We start from the raw sequence: 21802 nt of genomic DNA, 5'->3' as shown, positions 1-21802 counted from the left end.
ATTTTGAGCTTTGGAGATGTAGAGAGACAAATAATAAAAGGTTACACAGACATGTGTGAATGAAACAAAACACCTAAAACTTACAAGAATCAATTCTGTCTAATACAGGACCTTTAAATTCCAAAAAACATGATTGGACGTAAAAATGGACACGTGACTTTTGCAGCATGAGCATTGAGGCCACTGAAAGGAGAACACAATGGGGGCACATGGTTTAGAAGGCCAGAAGGAATTAACAAGAGCAGAGCAACAAGGCTGGGCTGAGCTGGCATCATTTCTTCTGAGGTGTAGACAGCTTCTGCATTCCTCGGATTTTGTCCAACAATGCTGAGATAAAGTCCTACCAGAGGAGAAGTTATGAAACATTTATTATTTCTTTATTTTAATTGAACAAAACACATTTGAGACAGCTTTCCTAAAATTGGCCGACATATTTTGTTAGTGACTGTTATTATGCAGGCTATGGGTAATTTTTAGATTCTAGTCATACTAATTTCTATTAGTGACTAGACCCGTCATGGGCAAACTACGGCCTGGAGGCCACACACGGCCCTTTGGGCTTATTAATCTGGCCTGCTGAACGTCACCAAATTATATTAAAATAGGTAAGGGTAAACCTTGTTCAAAGTTTTTCTGCTGTGTTTATTTAACTGAAATGTAATAAATTAATTATTATAACAACACATTTTCAAGAGCCTGTTATCAATATTCTATTTAGGCATTTGATTTTCAACAAAAAAGGTGATAGTGACTGAAAACTGTTGGCTAAAGGGTCGCTTGTGATTGTAATGTATGTGTGAGACACAAATCATCTCCATCATCAAGCTCAGGTTAAAGTCTAACGAAGCTTCAGACAGAGCAGTGCATCACCCCCTAGGGAATGTTGATGACATTAGCTGCAAAATATCAATAATAGGTTGAGTTCAACTTCTAGAATGTGTTTGTATGTTGATTTGATATTTTCTATGTTTGTGGTTTAAAGTTAAATACATTGGTAACACTTTAAAATACGGTCCGGGACTTACGGTGGTAGTTAGTAGATACTTGACTGGTAGTTACGGTGGTACTTACAGTGGTAGTTTGTGGTACTTACAGTGGTACTTATAGTGGTACTTACAGTGGTACTTATAGTGGTACTTACAGTGGTACTTATAGTGGTACTTACAGTGGTAGTTTGTGGTACTTACAGCGGTACTTATAGTGGTACTTATAGTGGTACCAGAAGTGATACTTAGACTAATAACTACTGGTACTAGTACTGGTACTTACTGCAAAATCATATGAAGTGAATGGTATTAAAGAATATGGTGTTATTAGGCATATGAATCTTTGATTTCATTATACGTTCATAGAAAATACACAAGACAAAACACTGTGAAAACACAAACACTTTATTATGACAAATTTCACATTAATACGACAATCAGATTTAAAAGAAATTTCCAATAATGACAATAACAAATAAATGACACGTTTTAAATGAACATGACAGTGATACATGTAGTTTATACTGGTAATTACTAGTACTTTCCGTGGTACTTACTGCTGTATGTACTGGTAATTACCATAGTAACTATTATGGTAATTACCAGTACATACAGCAGTAAGTACCACGGAAAGTACTAGTAATTACCAGTATAAACTACAGTAAGTACCAGTAATTAATAGTGCAAGTACCATAATGTCTCGCTTTAAAATAGCAGTTAAAGTATTGATATTTTACAGTATGTATCACTGTCATGTTCATTTAAAACGTGTCATTTATTTGTTATTGTCATTATTGGAAATTTCTTTTAAATCTGATTGTCGTATTAATGTGAAATTTGTCATAATAAAGTGTTTGTGTTTTCACAATGTCTTGTCTTGTGTATTTTCTATGAACGTATAATGAAATCAAAGATTCATATGCCTAATAACACCATATTCTTTAATACCATTCACTTCATATGATTTAGCAGTAAGTACCAGTACTAGTACCAGTAGTTATTAGTCTAAGTATCACTTCTGGTACCACTATAAGTACCACTGTAAGTACCACTGTAAGTACCACTATAAGTACCGCTGTAAGTACCACAAACTACCACTGTAAGTACCACTGTAAGTACCACTGTAAGTACCACTGTAAGTACCACTGTAAGTACCACTATAGGTACCACTGTAAGTACCACAAACTACCACTGTAAGTACCACCGTAACTACCAGTCAAGTATCTACTAACTACCACCGTAAGTACTGGTAAGTCCCGGACCGTATTTTAAAGTGTTACCAATACATTGTATTTAGATTATTATCGGATTCCCACTAAACTGATAGATCAAAGATATTTATTGGTGATTTATGGTTGGAATAAAAGGATTGAAACACCAAGTCTTCTAGACCTACAAAGACCAGAGCTCAGTGAATGTGCAGATTTATTGTAATTGGTTGAGTTTTCTACAAAAGAGTGATATATAATGCTTCTGAAAGAGCTTGAAAAAAGTATCTAGTAACTAGTACTCTGAGTTGTATTGTATAAGTAATTTTTTGGAAGCAGTACTAGAACTAGAACTAGAATTTGTTTTTACTAAAAAAAATCTGTTCTCTTCCCACCACTGATTTTTACATTATAAGAGTACTCATGCTTGAGTCTAAAGGCTGAAAGCTTTATGTGAATATTCATGTTTCTTGTATTGCTACTTCAGATATTATTTTATTTTTCAAATTTTGTGCTCTAACTTTTGAAAATGTCAGATTTTATACATTATTTATTTTTTGTCCTTACGACAGATGTTTCTTTCAGTTACTCTTCTACATGAGTCATTTATTTGTACAACTTTGTACTTGTGTAATATTATTTTGAAGCAATAGTACTTGAGTAGAGTTTTTGGCAACTCACCATTTTTTAACCATGGCTCTAGTGTGATTTTAAGAGCTTACCTCAGTGGGTTTAAAACAATCAACAAGCAAATCCTGCAACACAATCAGACACACCATTGTAAAGAGATACAAATTAACATTAACATATCCTTTTTCTTCAAACTGTCAGTACCTTGACTCTTGCTGCCCGTTCGACATCACTAGGCATGTCCAACAATTCGTCAACATCAATCTCCAGCTCTGGAATGGCCTCCTCCTGCAAAACGCAAGCACACAGCCTTAATGAAGTCAAAACAAGCATACAATCTATAGTCCCTTTATTATGGTGGCCAAGTGTTGAAGAATGTGAATGTGAAGAAAACGTGATGTCTGCCCAAAGCTGGTTTTACCACTGGAGGGCGCTTCATGACAGAAAACCACACAGAGACAAAGGGAAGCAGAAGAGGATTACTAATATATATATATATATATATATATATATATATATATATATATATATATATATATATATATATATATATATATATATATATATATATATATATATATATATATACATACACATACTTGTGCATGCATGTGGCTTAGAACAAAGATAGTCTTTAGGAGCATTTCACTGGACAGCAGTGCAGCTTACACCCAGCAGTAAATTATGCAACCTGTTATGGTAATCTACATCTAGTATATCTTTAATAAAATAATAAAAGAACAATTTAAAGGTTCACCATTTAACTTTTCTGGTCTATGGTTGCCTATCCCCTTGTCTATACAGAAATGTCATTATGTATAACAATTATGTAGTAATTATGTATAACACTCACAACAAGAATGTTCAAGGTATGTTTTAGCAACTTTTGAGCTCATAATGAACTACATGCCTTATGGAACAAATCAAGCTATGTATCGACTGGAAAAATAGGGGTCCCACAGAGGGGGTGCATCCCACACCAGCTGTCTTTGCACCTGTCCCCTGCTTGTATGAAAAAATAATAAATCTTTGTGAGTCAAGCTTTCATGGGATACCCTCCAAAAGGTTTTGTGACACACTATGGGATTATTAGAGTGCAGAAACATCAACTCAAGTCTGTAATGTAGTATATCAAATGTATTAAAAGCTCATTATTATGAATTAATTATGAACATAAGCATTGCGCAAATGTGATTGTAATGTTATAACAGAAAATTATGAAAGATAGAACCACACATATCCATCAGTACTGAGTGAGGGTGACTTGAGGGACAGGCAGACATAAGCCTTGTTTCTATTGGTTCACTTTGGAGTGGATCAGTACTTGTGTTTCCACAAGGATATAAGAGGTCCAAAGCTGTCTTGCCCTCTTCGACTCTTGGTACACTTAAAGTGACTGTACCAGAGAGTGTTTTTTGTTTGTTAGTTTTTATGTAGATGAGCAAAACTTGTTTTGCAGAGATGGTATAAGCAGCTTGGTAGAAATGAAACAGCTCTGTGCAGTCTGCAGGAACTAAAAAATCAGGTACAGTGCCTTTATGCAAATGACACAACAAGCAAAAAGGAGATCTAATCAGCCTTACAATTGGTTGTTTGTAAAATAGGCTATATGATTTGGATTGTATTTATGAAGAATACATGTGTTATGTTTGGGTTGCACTCATAGCAGTCCAGGAGAATGTGTCTGTGTAATGCCTCAGTCATCCAGGTCTGATCCATAGTAAAAGCCAAAGGTAAACCTGTCAACTGGACATTTCGATGTTCAGATTTAACTTCGGCTTTTACTATGGACTTTCATGAACACGCAAGGTTGCCCCAAGCTACCAGTACCATTCAAACATAGCTATAGTGTCAGCAGAGCCACTGTACGCAGACTGCACTTTACACTTCAGTGTAACCAACCCAAAGGAACAAGCTCATTCTGATTGGATAAACAACTTCAAGTTATTTCCAAAAAAGAAGCACTTTTTGGATCTGATCCTAGGAGAGGGGTGAGGGTGTGGATCAGAGGGAGAAGTGCAGGCAGCTGGAGCAGGAAAGAGAAAAGGCAAAACAGGCCGGAAGATGAGCCCCAGACCATAGACTGCCACAGCAGTGTTAGGGTTAGGGTTTTCTTATGTTTACTACTTTATACATTTTATATACAGACAGAAGCCATCAAATATATGATGCAAGATATATAGAATTATAGAGCACAGAAAAAAGTTAAATAACTAAATATTTTGTTATATTTTATATTCAAATCCTCAAAGTAGCCATTGCTTTGTCGACGGCGCTGCAAACCTCTTTCCCTTCTCTCAGTGATTGTCATGACAAAGTCTGAAGTCAGTCTCCTGAAATGGTTTTCATTTCACAGCTGTGCCTTATCAGTGTGAAGAAATGCCAAAACTGCAAAGTAATGAACAAAGCAAAGGGTGTCTATTCTAATCTAGAACAAGTTTTGAGTTAGTTTGAGTTTTTTGTTTACTACATTCCATATGTGTCTTTTGATGCCTTCAGTGAGCATCTACAATGTAAATAATTATGGAAATAAAGAAGAAACAGAAATGAATGAAAAAGTGTGTCCAAACTTTTGACTGGTAGTGTAGTTTGTCTAAAGTTGTAATAAATTCACTTTTGATCAAAACTACAAGCTAAGCACGAGGCACTGGATACTATGTAAGCATATTGTGAAATTGAGCACTGACTAAACATAGCGGCGTCTTTCAAGGACAAACAATGAAAGGTGAATGCTCATTGGAGTCTTTGTCCCAAGCAATAAAGAGCCTCAAGTGCTCGATCGACTGGTAACTTCTAACTAGTCAATGAGATGTCTTGATCAAACAGTGAATAGTTTGGCAGCACAATTCACTGAAATCCAGCTCCTTACTTCTGACAGGCTGCTGCAGTAGCATTGAGGACCCATCTCCAGATCTTGAGCTATAGGCTGGTCAGAACAGGAAGATGTTTCTATGTTGCTAATGTTTTCGTTTGATGGGGGAAATCAGGTGTCTTGTGAGTCAACCCTGAGGCTTAAGAGTGCTATCCACTCACCCACTATTGATACTTTGCAGTGACATCACACAAAACAGCTCACCTGCTGTAGCTGTAAGTACCTCAGCTCTTTCTGGTTAGATCTTCAGATAGAGCAGTGTCTGCATTTAGCATCACACCCCCAGGAAATGTAGATTAGCTGAAAAGTGTCAATACCCAGTCACCCGCCATATAAATAAGGTGAGTGAGTGATGGTTGGAGGAACGGATGCCTCAAAAGTATCTTACAACCACTTAGTGTGAGGGATAAATGAATAATGCACAAAAACTGTATCATATTTGCTGCACTACTTATGACACATGATATGAACAATGCATGAGCTTTGAAATAGTTTAGTGTTTTGTTTTTAGTTCAGACAGAGGGATGGGAGGGGGGGTCAGACAGGAAGGAGGGAGAGGAAAGTTAGCTGTATGCCACAAGCAATGTGCCGCAACATTATATGTTTTTCATTGGCTTCAGTGGTGTCCTCATTATTGCTTGAGATTCACACAGCATGTTTCATTTGTATCTGCATCTTGTCTATGGATACCCCAATCTGATATTGATATTGGATATCAACGTTGATACTGAAAAATTTGCCGAATCGGATATCGGCTTCAAATGTTTGAGCTTTCATTTATGCAATGTTGTTCTATAGTTACTTGAGAGATAAATAACAGTGACATAACATATTTGGATAAGCTGTGTTTTATGTTGTTTTTATTTTAAGAAAATAAAAGCTATTTTCAGTCTCTGCATTGGTACTGAATAATATTAGGTATAGGTATAGTATTGAAATCGGTATCGGAACTGAAAAAGCTGGATCAGTGCATCTCTAGTCTTCTTTATTCAAGTGTTTTCCACATCAAGAAAAGGTTGTTCTCATAGTGGCAACCCAAACACAGAACAATATCAGATGTCTAACCCTGATTTACATAACATGCATCGTCTCCACAAACAGAGTAAATCACAGCTTTTTTCAGTTTAGTACAGAGAACTATAATACACTTTATGATGTCATACATTTTACAAGGACAACTTCAGAAAGGTGAGAAGACATGGTGTGCAATAGCAAAAATGTACGACTATGGCAGTAAGTAGTTCATAAATTTGTGAGCAACATCCACCATCATTCAAGTCATGTTAAAACCTACTTGAAGAAGATGTAGTATCTTAGCAATATAAAACACTTTGGTGTTTATTTCTGAAGTGGGCGTATTATGTTAAATACATTTTTCTGAGATTTTTACCATGTGGGAGGAGCAAAGGGAGAGGAGACACAGAGCATCAAAACAAAAGTGAATCTTATAAAACACATTAATACCTTGTTCTTGGCATATATAGAAATTTTAAATAAATTTTAAATAACAGCTAACATGGTGATCTAAATGTGTTAGCAGTTCATACACAGAAGAAAAATACCCCCTTTTTAATATTCTCAACACTATTTTAAGCAATTTTGTGGGTGAAATAGAAAGAACTCAAAATATAATGCACAGAGAATGCAAAGCCTGTTAGATGACCTGAGCAGTTCTTATAGCTCACAATTAAGATAAGTAGGGACAGACTGAGCTAGCGCCACAGTTCAATCAATACAAAGCAATGTTTTTAAGTCAGTGCCAAGTGTGTACAATGCTGTGGGCTGTGGTGCTCAGCTTCATGCACTTATACAGCGACTAGGCTATATGACACTCTGTTTAAAATTATAAATTATACCTGATGAAGGTCAGGTTCGACATGTATTTTGAGCAGGTTTCTTGCAGACTCCCTGTTACACCAACTACCATATACTGTCTGTGAAAAATAGACTTGCAGTTAATGCAGTCCATAGACTGTATATATAAATGGACATAGCTAATCTGCTAGCCCCCACATTCCAAATAGGAAGTGAGCATGGCCATGCTTCCGGCTCCATCAATTCTGAGCCCAATAACATTTTCATATCTACCTGCTCTGCATGATTATGGGGTTTTTATTTCAGTATTTCGACCGTAAATAAAGATATGAACATGAATATCAGACCAATGAGGCACCTTCTTTCCGTGAGGTGGCTCCTGTTAGCGTTAAGTGGCATTATCTTCATCAGCCTCGCTTCAGCTCTTTGGTTGCTATGACAGTCGCAGTACAAATGGCATATGGTAGAGATAGTTATCTGGAAAATGACAAAACATTGACCAGATAAGTACCTCTGAAACTGTTTCTGTAGATGGATAGTTTAAGTCATTATTGTCATTTTGTCATATACATTTAAATTCAAGTCAATAAAGGTTCAGTGGACTACATGTGTTACTGTTTAAGCCCTCAGTACATTACATAGGTTGTGTGATCATCACTTTCAGAAGGAAAGTCAATTCTAACCTATTGTCGGTAAAAGGAAAAGTTTTGATAATCAGTACTGATTTTGATACTGCAATGATAATTACTTTAGACAATGGAATTTACATTCAACATACAATAAAATGTGTTTCTTTATTGTGGTTTTCTACTCATTCTAAGACATGACACATCTTCTTTAATTCTTAATGTGACCAAAAAGTGTAGCTGGAAATAGACACATTTTTATTTGTATATTAAAAAAAACAAAAAGAAAAAGTCTGCATACTCTAAAAACTGTAAGAGTGAACCACCAATTTACAGAAATATTTTATTTAAAGTTAAAATGTGTAGCTTTTGTATACATTTTTGCAATATAAAAGAGATGGAGGATAGTAAGTACAGCAGGCAGCAGTGGGATCTTGGTCAGGACTACCTTAACTGGAGGATTGTACCTATGAAACCTGTTTTGGGTTGATGGGGAAACCAGTGTACCCAAAGGAAATCCACCAAAAAACAGGGGGAATAATCATAGCATGAGTGCTAGCCACTCAGTCACTGTGGTTTGGTGCTTAAGAACCGAGAAAATAGTATTAAAAAGAAAAAAATAAGATCACCTGTACACTGACACATGTGCCAGGTGTGAAGACATGCTTTCAGTGGACTGTGCAGTGTTTCACTGCTGCCTTATAGTCCCTCTTTGTGGTGGCCCTGGCTCTCACAAAGCTGATCGGTATGCACAGCTTCGAGCTAAGAGTAGGCAAAATGTGCGTCGGACCATGTGTGTGTTAAGGCCTGTTACTAGGGCTAACATATTAAATTTTTTCCCCTGCTATATATACCATAGTATATACTATATACTATACTATATTTGCCAACAGCTATCGGTGTGCAAAATAATTTTCTGCTATATATGTTGTGTTTTATATGGAGTGTGTCTTGGCTTCACAGAGCTACTTCAGAGAGTTGCTAATGTAATTTGATTGTTTGTTTGTTTCATTTCATGGCAATAAAGGAATAAGGCAATGAATCAACATTTATTGAGTTGAGGACTTTTTATTCTTTGAAAATACCCTAAACATGCATTCTTACTATGTGCTGAATCACCTCTCTAAAGATCTAAACTGAAACTTCTCTGATAACATCTCCTGCTTGTCTCTACGGTGTCAATAACTGTGAATAATCGCAAAATCTAGATGTTTAGCAGAGTGAGAATGAGGTTTAGGAGATGCTTTCCTGTCTCCTGAGTTCAACTGTGTCCTCCTGTCCAGGCTTCAAGACAGACAGAAGGGACACTTTTGTCCTGAGGGCTATAACTCAAACTGCTCTGGCAAAGGATCCCATGACCCTACCTGTTGAGCTGCACTGACTTTAGTTTGAGCTTTCTATTATTGTATTTTACTGCTCATTTTGCTTATATTGCCCCATGAGACAAATAAAATGATTTTGATTGATTGATAATCTTAACACTAACATGTGATATTATAACATCTCTATTCCCAATCTAAGTCACATTCAATAGGTTTTATAGGATGGTAGTATAGGGCCTAATTTGGTCCCCTCTGAATCTTCTGGGATTGGAAAGCTCAGATTCACTGACGCTTGTTGTGTTACTATGTAAATGGTTCCACAGACACAGGAGTTGCTTTTCCCTGGAGTAAACACAGCTCCCATCCACTGTGTTGCTTTCATCATCAAACACACACATGGCCCTTTTGGAAACAGGGCCAACAATCCTACTCAACCCAAGATAAATACATATGAAAAAAAAAAACATTACATGAACTACTTTGGTGGGTGGGTGCCTCAAGTGGAGGAGTTCAAGTATCTCAGGGTCTTGTTCACCAGTGAGGGACGGATGAAGCGTGAGATTCACAGACGGATCGGTGCAGTTTACGCAGTGATGTGGTAGCTGTATCGGACTGGTGTGGTGAAGGAGCTGAGTCAAAAGGCGAAGCTCTCGCTTTACTGGTTAATATACGTTCCTACCCTCACCTATGAGCTCTGGGTAATGACCGAAAGGACAAGATCGTGGATACAAGCAGCTGAAATGGGAAATGGGCTTCCTCCGCAGGGTGGCTGGACACTCTCTTAGAGATAGGGTGAGGAGCTCAGTCATACGGGCGGAGCTCAGAGTAGGGCCACTGCACTTACACTTTGAGATGAGTGGCTCGGGCTGTAGGTGAGTTTGTTGTAAATAAAAATTACATAATTTGTGAAAAATCGGCTCTACATACTGGACCAAAAATATCAGCAGAGCTGATTGGCCATCAGTTGCTCTAGAATCTAAACAATTGCTATCGCTATGATGTAGGGTCTTTTAATAATCTGTCATCCAGACTTTTCCATAGATTTATTCCTCTAACTGAGATGCATCTTCTTTTAGTATTAATTCTGGACAATTTTTTTTTTTCCTCTCAGGTTATAAGAAGTCTCTTTGAGCGTGAATCTTCAACACAACATGTTAGTGATATCTTAATGATATTTCCACCTTTAGACTTTAAATGCACAGCAATGTACTAAATTCAAAAATCAGATACTGATCAATACTAAAATAGATACTCATTTGAGCAGGTATCAATACTAAAAATGTCACATTCGCAGGACAGAAATTAACCTTTCCTGAATAACTTTAGAGTGATCTTGAGTTGCATCAAATATAAAGCAAATAAAGCAAGAAAGCACTTCTATATAATGTTGAAAATCACATTATATTGTCTAAAGAAAGAGTGTTTTTATTATGAGTATCGCATCTCTTCCTTAGTATCGAAATCAAGTTTGAAATTTAAGCATCATGATTCTAGTGACAGCTCAGACCTCTGTGGGCCCTGTCAGGTTGCCACATGGCTCCCACACTGGGCCTGAGCTCAGAGTGCCTGTGTCCACACATGTCCCTGGTCGGGGCTGTCCGCTGTGTGGTGTGGCTGCTTCTCTAATTATACTGCTCACTAGCATGTGCTCCACAGCCTCGCACAGCCCTGTATGTCCACAACAGTAAATATGGCTCTTTGTTGTTTAACAGCTTGGCTGGCACTGTGTCAGAAGCTACATATTGGCCACAGAGCCAACAAATGATCTGTGGGCAATTCTTGCAAACATCATAACACTTGAAAGAATTTTTATAAACTGCTAGCTGAATGGAAACTGGGAATATTTTAAAGAAGGAGGGTATTAGACATTTTTTCTGACAAAGTCATGCCTGAAGAGGTTTCAGATATCATTCATGCAAGTCTGTCTATTCAAAACACTCCTTATGGTTAGCTTTGAAATTCTTTGCAATGCTCAGCCCACAAGCCTATGCTCCCACATGACAATTCTCCATAAATATACAAAAACTTGATCCAAAACTGTACACAGCAACTCAAAAACTAACCTTATAAAACAAGTTAATATGTTGTTTTCTGTGAAAATAGCATTTTCAAAACAATAAAAGGTAACATAGTGATCTAAATATGTTATGTGCTACTAGTTAATACCATATAGAGGTAAAAATACCCCCTCGTTAAGGAATGACATATGGATTGAAAATGATTAGATTTACCTACAATGTTTGCCCTCTCTTAAAATAACTTGTAAGCCAAAATTACTTTGAAAGCTGTGTTGACTGTGAAATAAAGCACACTGATTTTGAAATCCTCTCTAGGCTCTTTAATTAGCTTATGCTGGCACATTTACAATTGGCACTCTTTAATTTCTATTAACAAACCAAGCACCTTCAGAGGAAGGAATTATGCTTAACAGGACTGCATGATTTTGGGGGAAGAAATTGTATGATATAAATAACCACAACTGCAATAATATACATTTTTGAAAACTTTCAAATGGCCATCAAACCATAACAAGTCAATCAATAAGTAACCTGATGCCTCAAAGGAAGTGTTCAAACCTGGTAAGTAGAAATACTGGCCATATTCCTCCAGCTCAGAATAAAATGTGGGTCAATGCCTGCTCAGTGGAGTTGACTCAAGTCCATCAGCAAGTCCTTCTCTCCACTTCCTCTATAGAGGTGCAGTTGGACCACGTGTGCACCACCTCAACTCACAACTATGTTTGCACTTTTTAGGATATCTGCGCACAGCTGCCCTGAGGTAAGCTAACAAAAGTAAAGCTGCCAAGTGTCTTTTCCAAGGATAAAAGCAGTCTGACCACTAAGCAGGTTGGTGTGCCCAGTCTGAAAACTACAAAACAAATGTATATGACCCCAGGTTTGGGGTTTGACCAATACCTAATGAATAGGTGTCCAACATTATGTAAATAGACTAAAATACAAGCATAAATGACTGTCAAAAAAAACCAAATGTCAAAAAAACCAAAAAATGTCAAAACCACCAACTCTGCTGTGTTTTTTATCTGTGCCTGTTGATCAGCGTGCGTGAGGACATTATTAGTGGTGGTCAATGGCATGCTTTCATCAGTCAGCCCCAGGGCAGCTGTGGCTTGTGAATAATGCATGACATTTTAGGGCAAAGCTATGTAAGATTACGCATCGTTATCAGTAACTGGTAAACCAGTTACCGGACCGCAAGAAAATGCCACATTTGTTGGTGATGATGTTTTAGCCTATTTAGATGCCCTTTTGTGTGGCAATGCAGTTAAAGCTTTGTTCTGTTGACAGACAGAAACATTCAGAAGTACAAAAGATGAATTATTATTTCTTTCCGAGAGATTTTAATGAATTCACAGGTGCACTTTAAGACGAAGTCAGCCAATCAGAGCGCGTGCTCAGAGCTTTTCTGTCATACTAGGCTATAAGCTGAAACAGCCATATAAAGTCTGGGCCACGTCACAATGGGTGTGAAGTTAAGCTAGCCCCACTTTGATCACTGAGGAACCACATGGCTACATTGTATCCGTCGTCTCCTTCGACATATGTTCTCTATCCACAGGCTGGCACCGGCCTACGCAAAGCGCGGTTTACAATGATAAAGGACGTTTCAGTATCAACAGTTTGACTAATATTGTGGTGCCAACATTCTGGTGTCAATTCAAACTATTACTTACGCTAATCAATACAACGGAGCGCTATGTACGCGGCTTATTGTACATGCTCCTTACCTCACAGTCGTAAAGGTCCGTTAACTGGTCGATAATCCACTCCTCTAGGTTCAATCTTTTTCTCAGCTCCTTACGGTCGTATTTGACGGTAACCACGTCCCTGTTTTCTGACGGAGTCTCCGGTTCTTCTGTAGTGCCGGCCGGTGTCTGAAAATATACCCGGGGTTGTGGGCTCGTCTCCGGGCTTGTTACCAGCAGCCCATGGTTGTTCGCCTTCAACAAAAATCCCCCGGACGCGTGGAAGTGTGATAGGGACGCCGACCAGAAATAAAAGCGTGTCTTTGGAAAGGAGATCGTTTTTCGCTTTTGTATCCTCTGAAAAAATAGAAATGCTAAAATGTGCTTTCACGAAGAAAAGCGCTTGACCTGATGCTTTTCTTCCAAGACGCTTTTAGGTTCTGCATACGCGTTTGCGCTCAACAAAAACAGATACGACGAAGTGTGAAGTCTAGTCAGCTTACGAGAGTATTTCAAGGATCACAATTCAGCCTAATAAAAGAGGAGGAAGCGACAGACTCAATGTGAACTCTTAATTCAGTTGTTACAAAGGAAAATCACACGGCTCCCTCTGTGCGTCCCCACGAGCTGTGCGTGCGTGAGTGCGCTCTGCCCACGTAACGCGCTTTAAAGAAAAAAACAAAAAACAAACTACAGGCGGAATGGAGAAGAGCCAAAAGCACAATCACTTCTGTTCACTCGTATTTTGTTTACCAGCCCATCATCTCCCAGGCCGCCGATTTAACACGCCACGTCTCTATATGTGTATGGACCGTATCGCCATAATCCAGAGGTAGACGAGTAGCCTCGAATGTAGGCTACTCAACTAAGAGTATCCAGGACTACTTTTACCTTGATTTTGGCCATACAGCGTAATTCTCAAGTACGTAAGGCAAAAATATCTAAACGTAAGGCATAGGCTTGGGTAGGCTATTTCCAAAGAATCAACCCTAAAAATCTGTAAGCCTAAATTAAAATTTGAACGTCTAAAAGCAATTCTTAATGATGCAAGTTGGTGTTTGAATTGTGTCATGACAGAGTAATTAAAACGTTTTATGGCAATATCAATGAACATAGCCTATGTGTGACTACTCACTCCAAAATGTTACATAAGTAAAAGTAATTGGTTATTGCCATCCTCTAGATCTATATATAATGTCTTAGCAGTGGGCATGAGGAGTAGTAGTAGTAGTTGTATGGTGTTAGTAATATAGTAGTATGTGTTGGAGATAGACCATTTTGACATCCAAACCTAATGTGAATAATACAACTTTAGTGGTTAAATAATAACATTTCAAGCGTTGCCATATTTATTCTCTTCACAACAAAACTGTAAAATCTTAAAATGCAATAAAAAACATTTTCATATTGTCTACATAAAGCTTTTGTCACTTGTAGACATACTCAAAGAGGAAGGAAGAGGAGTGCTGTCCCTTCAATAATAATAATTTTAAAAATCTCAAGTATGAGTAAAAATAAGCTGCTAAGGAAGCACTCAGAAAAATACAACTTCTTTAAAGAGCCTGTTAAGCTATTTTCCTGATCTATGTTGTAATGTTGTTTCCTCGTCAAAAACATGGCCAAAGTTGTGTTTTGATTAATTAACATATTTTGATTCATTCACACATATTTAACACAAACTCTGAGTTCTTGTCTTGAACAGGAAACACTCTGTTCCATCTTGTAATGCCATGTGGTAATACAGGATGGTTTTAGATGTAATCCAGGTTTAGATATAATCCATGCATTTTTCAGTAATTTTGCAAACTCTCCTGGGCCCTGTTTGAACCATAGTCACGGTTAGCTGTAGATTCTGTGCAAGGTTCAGCCCACAAGTCTATGTCACCAATGCTCCCACACAACAATTCTCTATAAATATACAAACACATGATACAAAATTGCACACAGCAACTCGACAACTTTGATGTGATGTACAGAAATTTCATTAGCAGGATGCGTGCAGCGTGATGTCACTCTTAAGGGAAAGTGACTTGCCATGAGGAGCAAAAAGGGATGGGGGACTCAGAGCATCAAAAACTAAAGTGAAAGTTATGAAACAGGTTGATATGTTGTTTTCTGCAAATATAGCATTTTCAAAACAATAAAAGGTAACATGGTGATCTAAATATGTTAGCAGTTAATACCACATAGAAGTAAAATACTTTTTAAAAAATTCTACTGCTTTTCTTTACTTTCCGTTGCAACACTGAATTTCCCATTGCGAAACAAATAAAGGTTCTCTCATCTAATCTTAGTTAGTTAGTGAGTTTGTTTGAATTACTCCAGTCACAAATAAGTTCATAATATTCTACACAGTTTAATATTTAACTTGAAGGAAGGTCAGACACATGCACACACATACACACACACGCACACATACATACACACCTTTTGTTATCAGTGGACTGGGCTAGCAATTATTATTGCCAACTTAGAAACCTCATCCACTCTTTGGCAATAGAACATTAAACATTTTCGCTAACTATTTTGTTCATTCAGTAAATCATTCCTGTATGGTAAAATTCTGACATTGTTTTGTAGAATGGAATGAATAGCAATGTCCAAACTGTAGGACCCATGAACGACACCCAGAGCACATGTGGAGTGGCCTCTAGTTTTATGTTCTTGTTGTGTCTGATTCAGGTGCTCCTTGTGGGTGCTCCTTGTGAATGCTTCTTCTGCAGCTGTGGGAGGACCTGCCTGGTCTATGGTGGCACCAGAAAACATGCCAGAAATGTCCCCTTCAGTGAACACTAAGCCTGCATGTTTTTGCAGTGCAGATATACAACAAACTGCTATGGCATTAAAGAAGCATGTAGTAATGAAATTTATTTTCTTTTGTTTGTGCAGTATTTTGTCCATTTAAATGAAAAGTAAAGAGTGATGATAAAAGCTGTGACTAAAAGTACTTTTTGTTTACAATTTAAAAAAAAAAAAAACTGAACTGAATATACTGGACAAAGTAGTGGGGATTCAAGCTACCAAAAAACAGGATTGTCTTCAGTCACTAGGCCTAAGGCATCTCCGGTGTATTTGCCTGTCCGAGGTTACGTTGTGTGGGAAGATGAGATTTACTTTCAAATACTTCGACCGTCGCTCAAATAGGGCCGAGAGATGTGCGGTACCAACACTAGATGTCACTGTAGGATCACTTCACATCTTAGCACCGGCAGAAGATAAGAAAACGGAAATCAAATTGTTCCTCAGCATAAACAAACAAGAGTATCCATTCCGGATAGAGAATCTTGGCCATTAAAGCAGTCAGTAACCCTCCTTGGTCTACACTCACACAGCTAAACGTAAGATGGTAACTGAGGCCACTTAACTCCAAAATTGCACTGCGCAGAGAGTAATCTGATCAACTTTTAGCATTGCCTCCGTCAGCGGAGTCAGGTCTTTTCTATTAGAGGCCGTGGTTCATCTGCTCCGTGCGTGCGTTTGTGTGCATGCACGCGTCACGGGGAAAGCTCAACTTGCATGTTATGCGAATATCTCAGCGTCCTACAATGTAGCTTTGATAGTTCTTGGCTTTGCGTTGGATAGAAAGATCCACATGTCGCGAAAGAAGAGAAAGAATGCAGCTGTAGTCTACATTCTACACCATACGTTGCGGCACACAGCACCATATAGGCCTACTTTTTTGGCTATTTATTTAATGTATATCCTACTTGATGTGCAAACTTAGCAACAAAAGTATCTGTCTTACGTACAAACAGAGATGGGTGGATTTATGATGCTCATTGTTCATTAAGATGTGTGTTCTACCTTATAGTAACAGCCATGGGACTGGAAGTCTCATTTTACAGCTTCATGCCTCCAAGCAAGAAAATTCCAGTTTATTTGGAATTTATTTCAAAAAGAAGTACAAAATATTTTGATAAAAAAAAAAAAAAAAAAAAAAAAAAAAATTTTCGCCTTAAAGGTGCGCTATGGAATTTCTTTTGCTGATTTTCAATATTTTTGGTGTCAAATATATTTTAAAAAATCAGATACTACTCAATACTAAAAACTAATATTGAAAGGTACGCATTTTACCAGGTATCGGTAGTACTGGTTACAGTACTACTTTTTTTGTACCTCAAGCCATATACCATTCAGTGGAATACAAACTGAATTGCAGAGATGGTTAGAGTAACTGAAAATTGTATGCAAGTAACATTACTTCAAAATAATAATAAATTGAACATTTTTTTTAATCTAATAAAGCAGAAGTACAAAGTAGTGATCAAAGAAATTTCTGAAGTAAGAGAAAAACATTTATTTGGGGAAACAGTTAAGAAAAAGTAACTGTCGAGACGTAATGTCTGATATGTAAGTTGAAGGACAAAATATTAAATAATGCACAAAATCTGGAATTTCCAAAGGGTTGGGATGAATAAAATTATATGATTTTGAGATCAAACCCACTATCAGATCATGTACTTGACAGGAAAATGAATATTGGAAACATTAGGGCTGTTTTACTGACCTTGCCTCAGTCTGTCCAACTGCTAAATTCTTAAACAAAGTATCTGTTCTAAGTATCTAAAGTGTGCGGGTCGAATAGCATTGTCTAGATTCTCAGTAGAGGCCAGGTTAGTCAAGAGCTTGGCCTGAGAATAGAGCTGTATTATTAGGTATCCTTATAATTATTATGTCCATTTATTTAGCAGTTGTTACTTTTGTTTGTAGACAATTTTTTTCTCAGATTAAAAAAAGGCCTCTTAGTTATTTTTGATGTGATTGACATTGATGTGCCCAAACCATAAATCTTCTCTGTAGTGTGGACTTTTGCAGATCTAAGTTTTTGCTTTCAAATTGCCAGCTCATTTGACTGACTTCAAAGTAAGGTTGTCAAAAGTATTGAAAATAAATTAACCTCCCCTGAAGAGCTTTAGAATGATCTTGAGTTGTATCAGAACAAGTATGAGACCAAATTGACTAGTATATGCCCATGGACCACTATAGAACCTACTTGGACAACTGAGGGATTACGCAGATATAAGGCCATATGGTGCTTTAAAAGCAAGTACCACGATTTAGTGTTAAAAATCACATTCTGTTGTCTAAAGCGAGATCATTTTTTATTTTCATTGTGGTATAAAAGTCAGTATTGAGTATCAAGTATGTTCCTTAGTATCAAAATCAAGTTTGAAATTTTAGTAGCGTGACAACACTAGGGTGCAGTGAGGAAGTGAATGCAGTGAAGGAGTGGGTGTAGTGAAGAGTTGGGTGCAGTGAGGTGTTGGGTGTGGTGTGTAGTGTGCGGTAGAGGAGTGCATGAAGTGGGTGCAGTGAGGAGCGTGTACAGTGATGGAGTGTGTGCAGTGAAGGAGTGAGTGTATTGAGGATTGGGTGCAGTGCAATGATGGGTGCAGTGAGAAGTGGGTGCAGAGGCGGAATGCATGCAGTGAGGAGTGGGTGTAGTGATGAAATGCGCCCAGTGAGGAGTGGGTGAATGAGATGAGCAGTTTTCACATAAACTAGGGCAGGAATGTGAAACAAGGAGGTTTCGAGGTTTAAAATAAAATAGTTGCATTTAAAATAATTTGTTTCTCAAAAACAAAAAAACAACTACTACTTTTTTTTACATAATCACTGTCATCTGAAAGCCTGAGATATATATCCTTTTTTCCTATAGTCTGACTTCTATTGCTTGAGCTGTGCCAGTCTCTGCCTGATCTGTGCTGCAGCAGCTGCAGTCATTAGTGGCTCAGTGTTTCATATGCAGCTGTCGTAACGGCTAGTGCGGGTGCAGACCAAGGAGTGTAGACTCGGGGCAAGTTGACAGTGTTTATTTACAGTTTGTGCTAAAACAGTTTTCAATAGTTCGTTTAACACACACGGGAAACAGGGAGCGGGAGGCAGACCAGACAGGCTTAGTGCAGAGCAGGAACAGGAAAACCAGGACCGGAACGAGGACAGGATCAGGACGAGACCAGGGCAAGCCAAGCAGGGATTGTCTGGAGTGGACACGGAGACAGCCAGGGCCGGAGCACGACCGGACCAGGGACAGGACCAGGGACAGGACCAGGGAAGACCCAGCAGGAGTAATCCAGAGAGCGGGAGTCAGGGTAGGAGACGGGAAGCAAGCCGGAGACCAAGACAGGACAGGAGGCAAGGCAGAGGGGTGGACTATACCGGAGCTGGCGCGCAGAGGCAGGAGCAGGAACGAGCGAGAGCAGGAATGTTGACACACGGACGGTCTGGCTCCGAGTGTCTTCTGCCGAGCCCTCAAGTACTCGGCAGCAGGTGGAGGTAATTGCACTGATGCGCTCCAGGTGCGCACGAGAGGAGTCAGGAACTCCGCCCAGCTCCAAGCAGACAGATAAGGGAGGGGGAGAGAGCACAGGAGGGCAGATAATGCAGGCATCATGACAGCAGCAGATGAAAGTGAGTCAGTTTGCATTGGTTTGGTTTTATCAACTCAAAAGTCACTACACAAGTTCAATTGGATTCTAGGAACAGGCCTCAAGGGCCAGTATAGGGGAGTAACACCTGAGAGGCACATGATGCGGTTGTAGCAAAGTATTTTTATTTTATTTTTACTTTTTGTGAACATTCTCAAAACTTATTAGTTAGAAAAAATAATAATATAAATTTAAAAAAAAAAACCAAACATTTTATTTTGTTATATTTTATATTTTGAATAAACTTTATAAAATGTTTTTTGTTGATTTTTTGTTTGTTTTGTTGATTCAGTCATTGTTTTGTGGTACTTTTGGCTGATTTGTTCTAACTATGGCACATAAAAGTGATGAGACGTATGATGTATTGTCACCTGCTGAGAGAGGAATAGGCTTAGTTTGTGAGTGAAACTCCGGGGCCTATCCCTAAAAAACTGTTTGGGTCAGATGATGCTTGAGCTGGCCTGTACCATAGTTTTCTACACCTGCAATCGTTAATCAAAACACCACACACCAGTTATGTGAGCTTATTGGTGAGTTATCAATCAGCATAGCTGGCCGTCTCTTATCCAGCCAACAGCCCTTCAGCTCCCAGCTACCTCATGCAAATCTATCCCGGTCAGAAACACTAAATGCAACTGCTAACCTCTCCAGAGTAAGTCTTGTTGTCAGACCAGACGTTAAAGAACCCACATGTATCATGGTGATGGTAGAGATAAGTCCTCCATTCATGAGTGGACTGACAGTGTAGAAGTGTACTTGCATAAAAAAAGACCTGCTCCTCAGTGAGCAAGCAGAGGCAGGGTTAAACCATCTCCTTGGCAGTGCAAAAAGTACTGTTGAAGTGGGGCTGAAAAGTAGCAACACAATATGCAGTATTCTGAGACCATTAGCTAATTTCTATGCCACCCAGCCATCAGCAAAGAAACACCAGTAGACTATTGGCTCAGGTTAAACACTGCTGCTGAAGTAGCTGACAGACATTTAAAGTGCCAAGGTGGTAAAATGAACAGTATGGACTCAGAGATAACCATGATGTTTATCAGAAACTGCCCAGATGCTAATCACGCTTGTGTTTTCAAATGCAAGCCCATCAGTAAATGGTCACTCACTGAGGTGCATGAAGCTATAGATGAACATCAGAGAGAGTACCAAGCTAAAAGACTACCTGTAGCCTTACCCAAAGCACACGCCCTCCGTGTGGCCACAGCTGTAGCAAATGTTGACCCTCCAATGTGTAACGCAGAGTACGCTAATGTAAACACAGCCAAGATAACTAGCCCTGTTAAGCCGAGTGAATAAGCTATCCCAGAGTCAAATGCATTAGAGAGAGTGCTGAGTATGTTGGAGAGAGTGCTGGAACGTACAAGTCAGCCTGCACCAGTTGCTGTCAGAGCACAGTCCTTCTCATTTGGCCACCCACCTCCATGTCGTGACTGTGGACAAAACTCTCAACACGTTCACATTGAAAGAGAAAGATGTTTGGGCTGCCTAGAAGTCGGACACCAGAGAAAAGACTGTACTAAACCCCCTATAACTAAACCAGGCAGTACCCCAGCCCTGCTGTTTCACGTAATCTATTGCACTCACATGCGGGAGGAAAGGTGGATCCCAGTCAGAGTGCTTAACACCTCCAACAAGGCCAAATGCAAAGATTGCAGACATGTTTGCCTGCATTACCCTTGAGGATCTGGATGAGGACCCAGGAGTTGTTGAAGCATTGGAAGTGAGAAGTCAGGCAACATTATGTGAGCAAGCTGGCAACTCCCAAAGCCACCAAGACACCTTAGCCAATCTAGGTCTCGAAAATCTGGACAATGACTCTTGTTGCCCTACTGGAAATGTCAACTCCTGGAGCTTGTTCAAAAGTATGACGATATCTTTTCAAAAAAACAACTTGATTGTGGCTCAGCTAAAGACATAATCCATAGAATCCACCTATCTGACACTCGCCCATTTAGACTCCCTTACCACCGATTCCCCCCTGGGCAGTATCACAAACTCAGAAATGGAAGAACGAGAGATCATCTGCAAATCGAACAGTGAGTGGGTATCCCTGTTGGTCCTTGTGTGGAAAAAGAATGAAAATCTGAGAATCTGTGTAAAATACCGCCAGTTAAATGCATGCACTATCATCTGTTACCCCACAAAGCGGACTGTCTGGCAGCCCTCGGAGGAAGTGCCATATTCAGTTTGATGGATCTCATTTCAGACT

At 38.8% G+C, this 21802-nt stretch overlaps 1 protein-coding gene across 1 annotated transcript; it reads right to left on the bottom strand.

Moving 5' to 3' along the window:
• Positions 1-138: 138 nt before the first annotated feature.
• On the bottom strand, positions 139-21252 carry ppp1r14bb (protein phosphatase 1, regulatory (inhibitor) subunit 14Bb). Its single transcript, XM_033983364.2, has 5 exons — positions 21178-21252; positions 13205-13546; positions 3029-3112; positions 2917-2949; positions 139-340 (listed from the first exon to the last, which is right to left on the bottom strand). The coding sequence occupies exons 1-5, from the start codon at positions 21250-21252 to the stop codon at positions 272-274; spliced, it is 603 nt and encodes a 200-aa protein (XP_033839255.1). The 3' UTR covers positions 139-271.
• Between the last annotated feature and the right edge of the window lie 550 nt (positions 21253-21802).

Source organism: Periophthalmus magnuspinnatus, chromosome 18 (assembly GCF_009829125.3).
Source record: "Periophthalmus magnuspinnatus isolate fPerMag1 chromosome 18, fPerMag1.2.pri, whole genome shotgun sequence".
NCBI classification, from domain to species: Eukaryota; Metazoa; Chordata; class Actinopteri; order Gobiiformes; family Gobiidae; genus Periophthalmus; species Periophthalmus magnuspinnatus.
The sequence above is the reverse complement of the archived record's forward strand: the minus strand, read 5'-3'. Positions and strand labels throughout refer to the sequence as shown.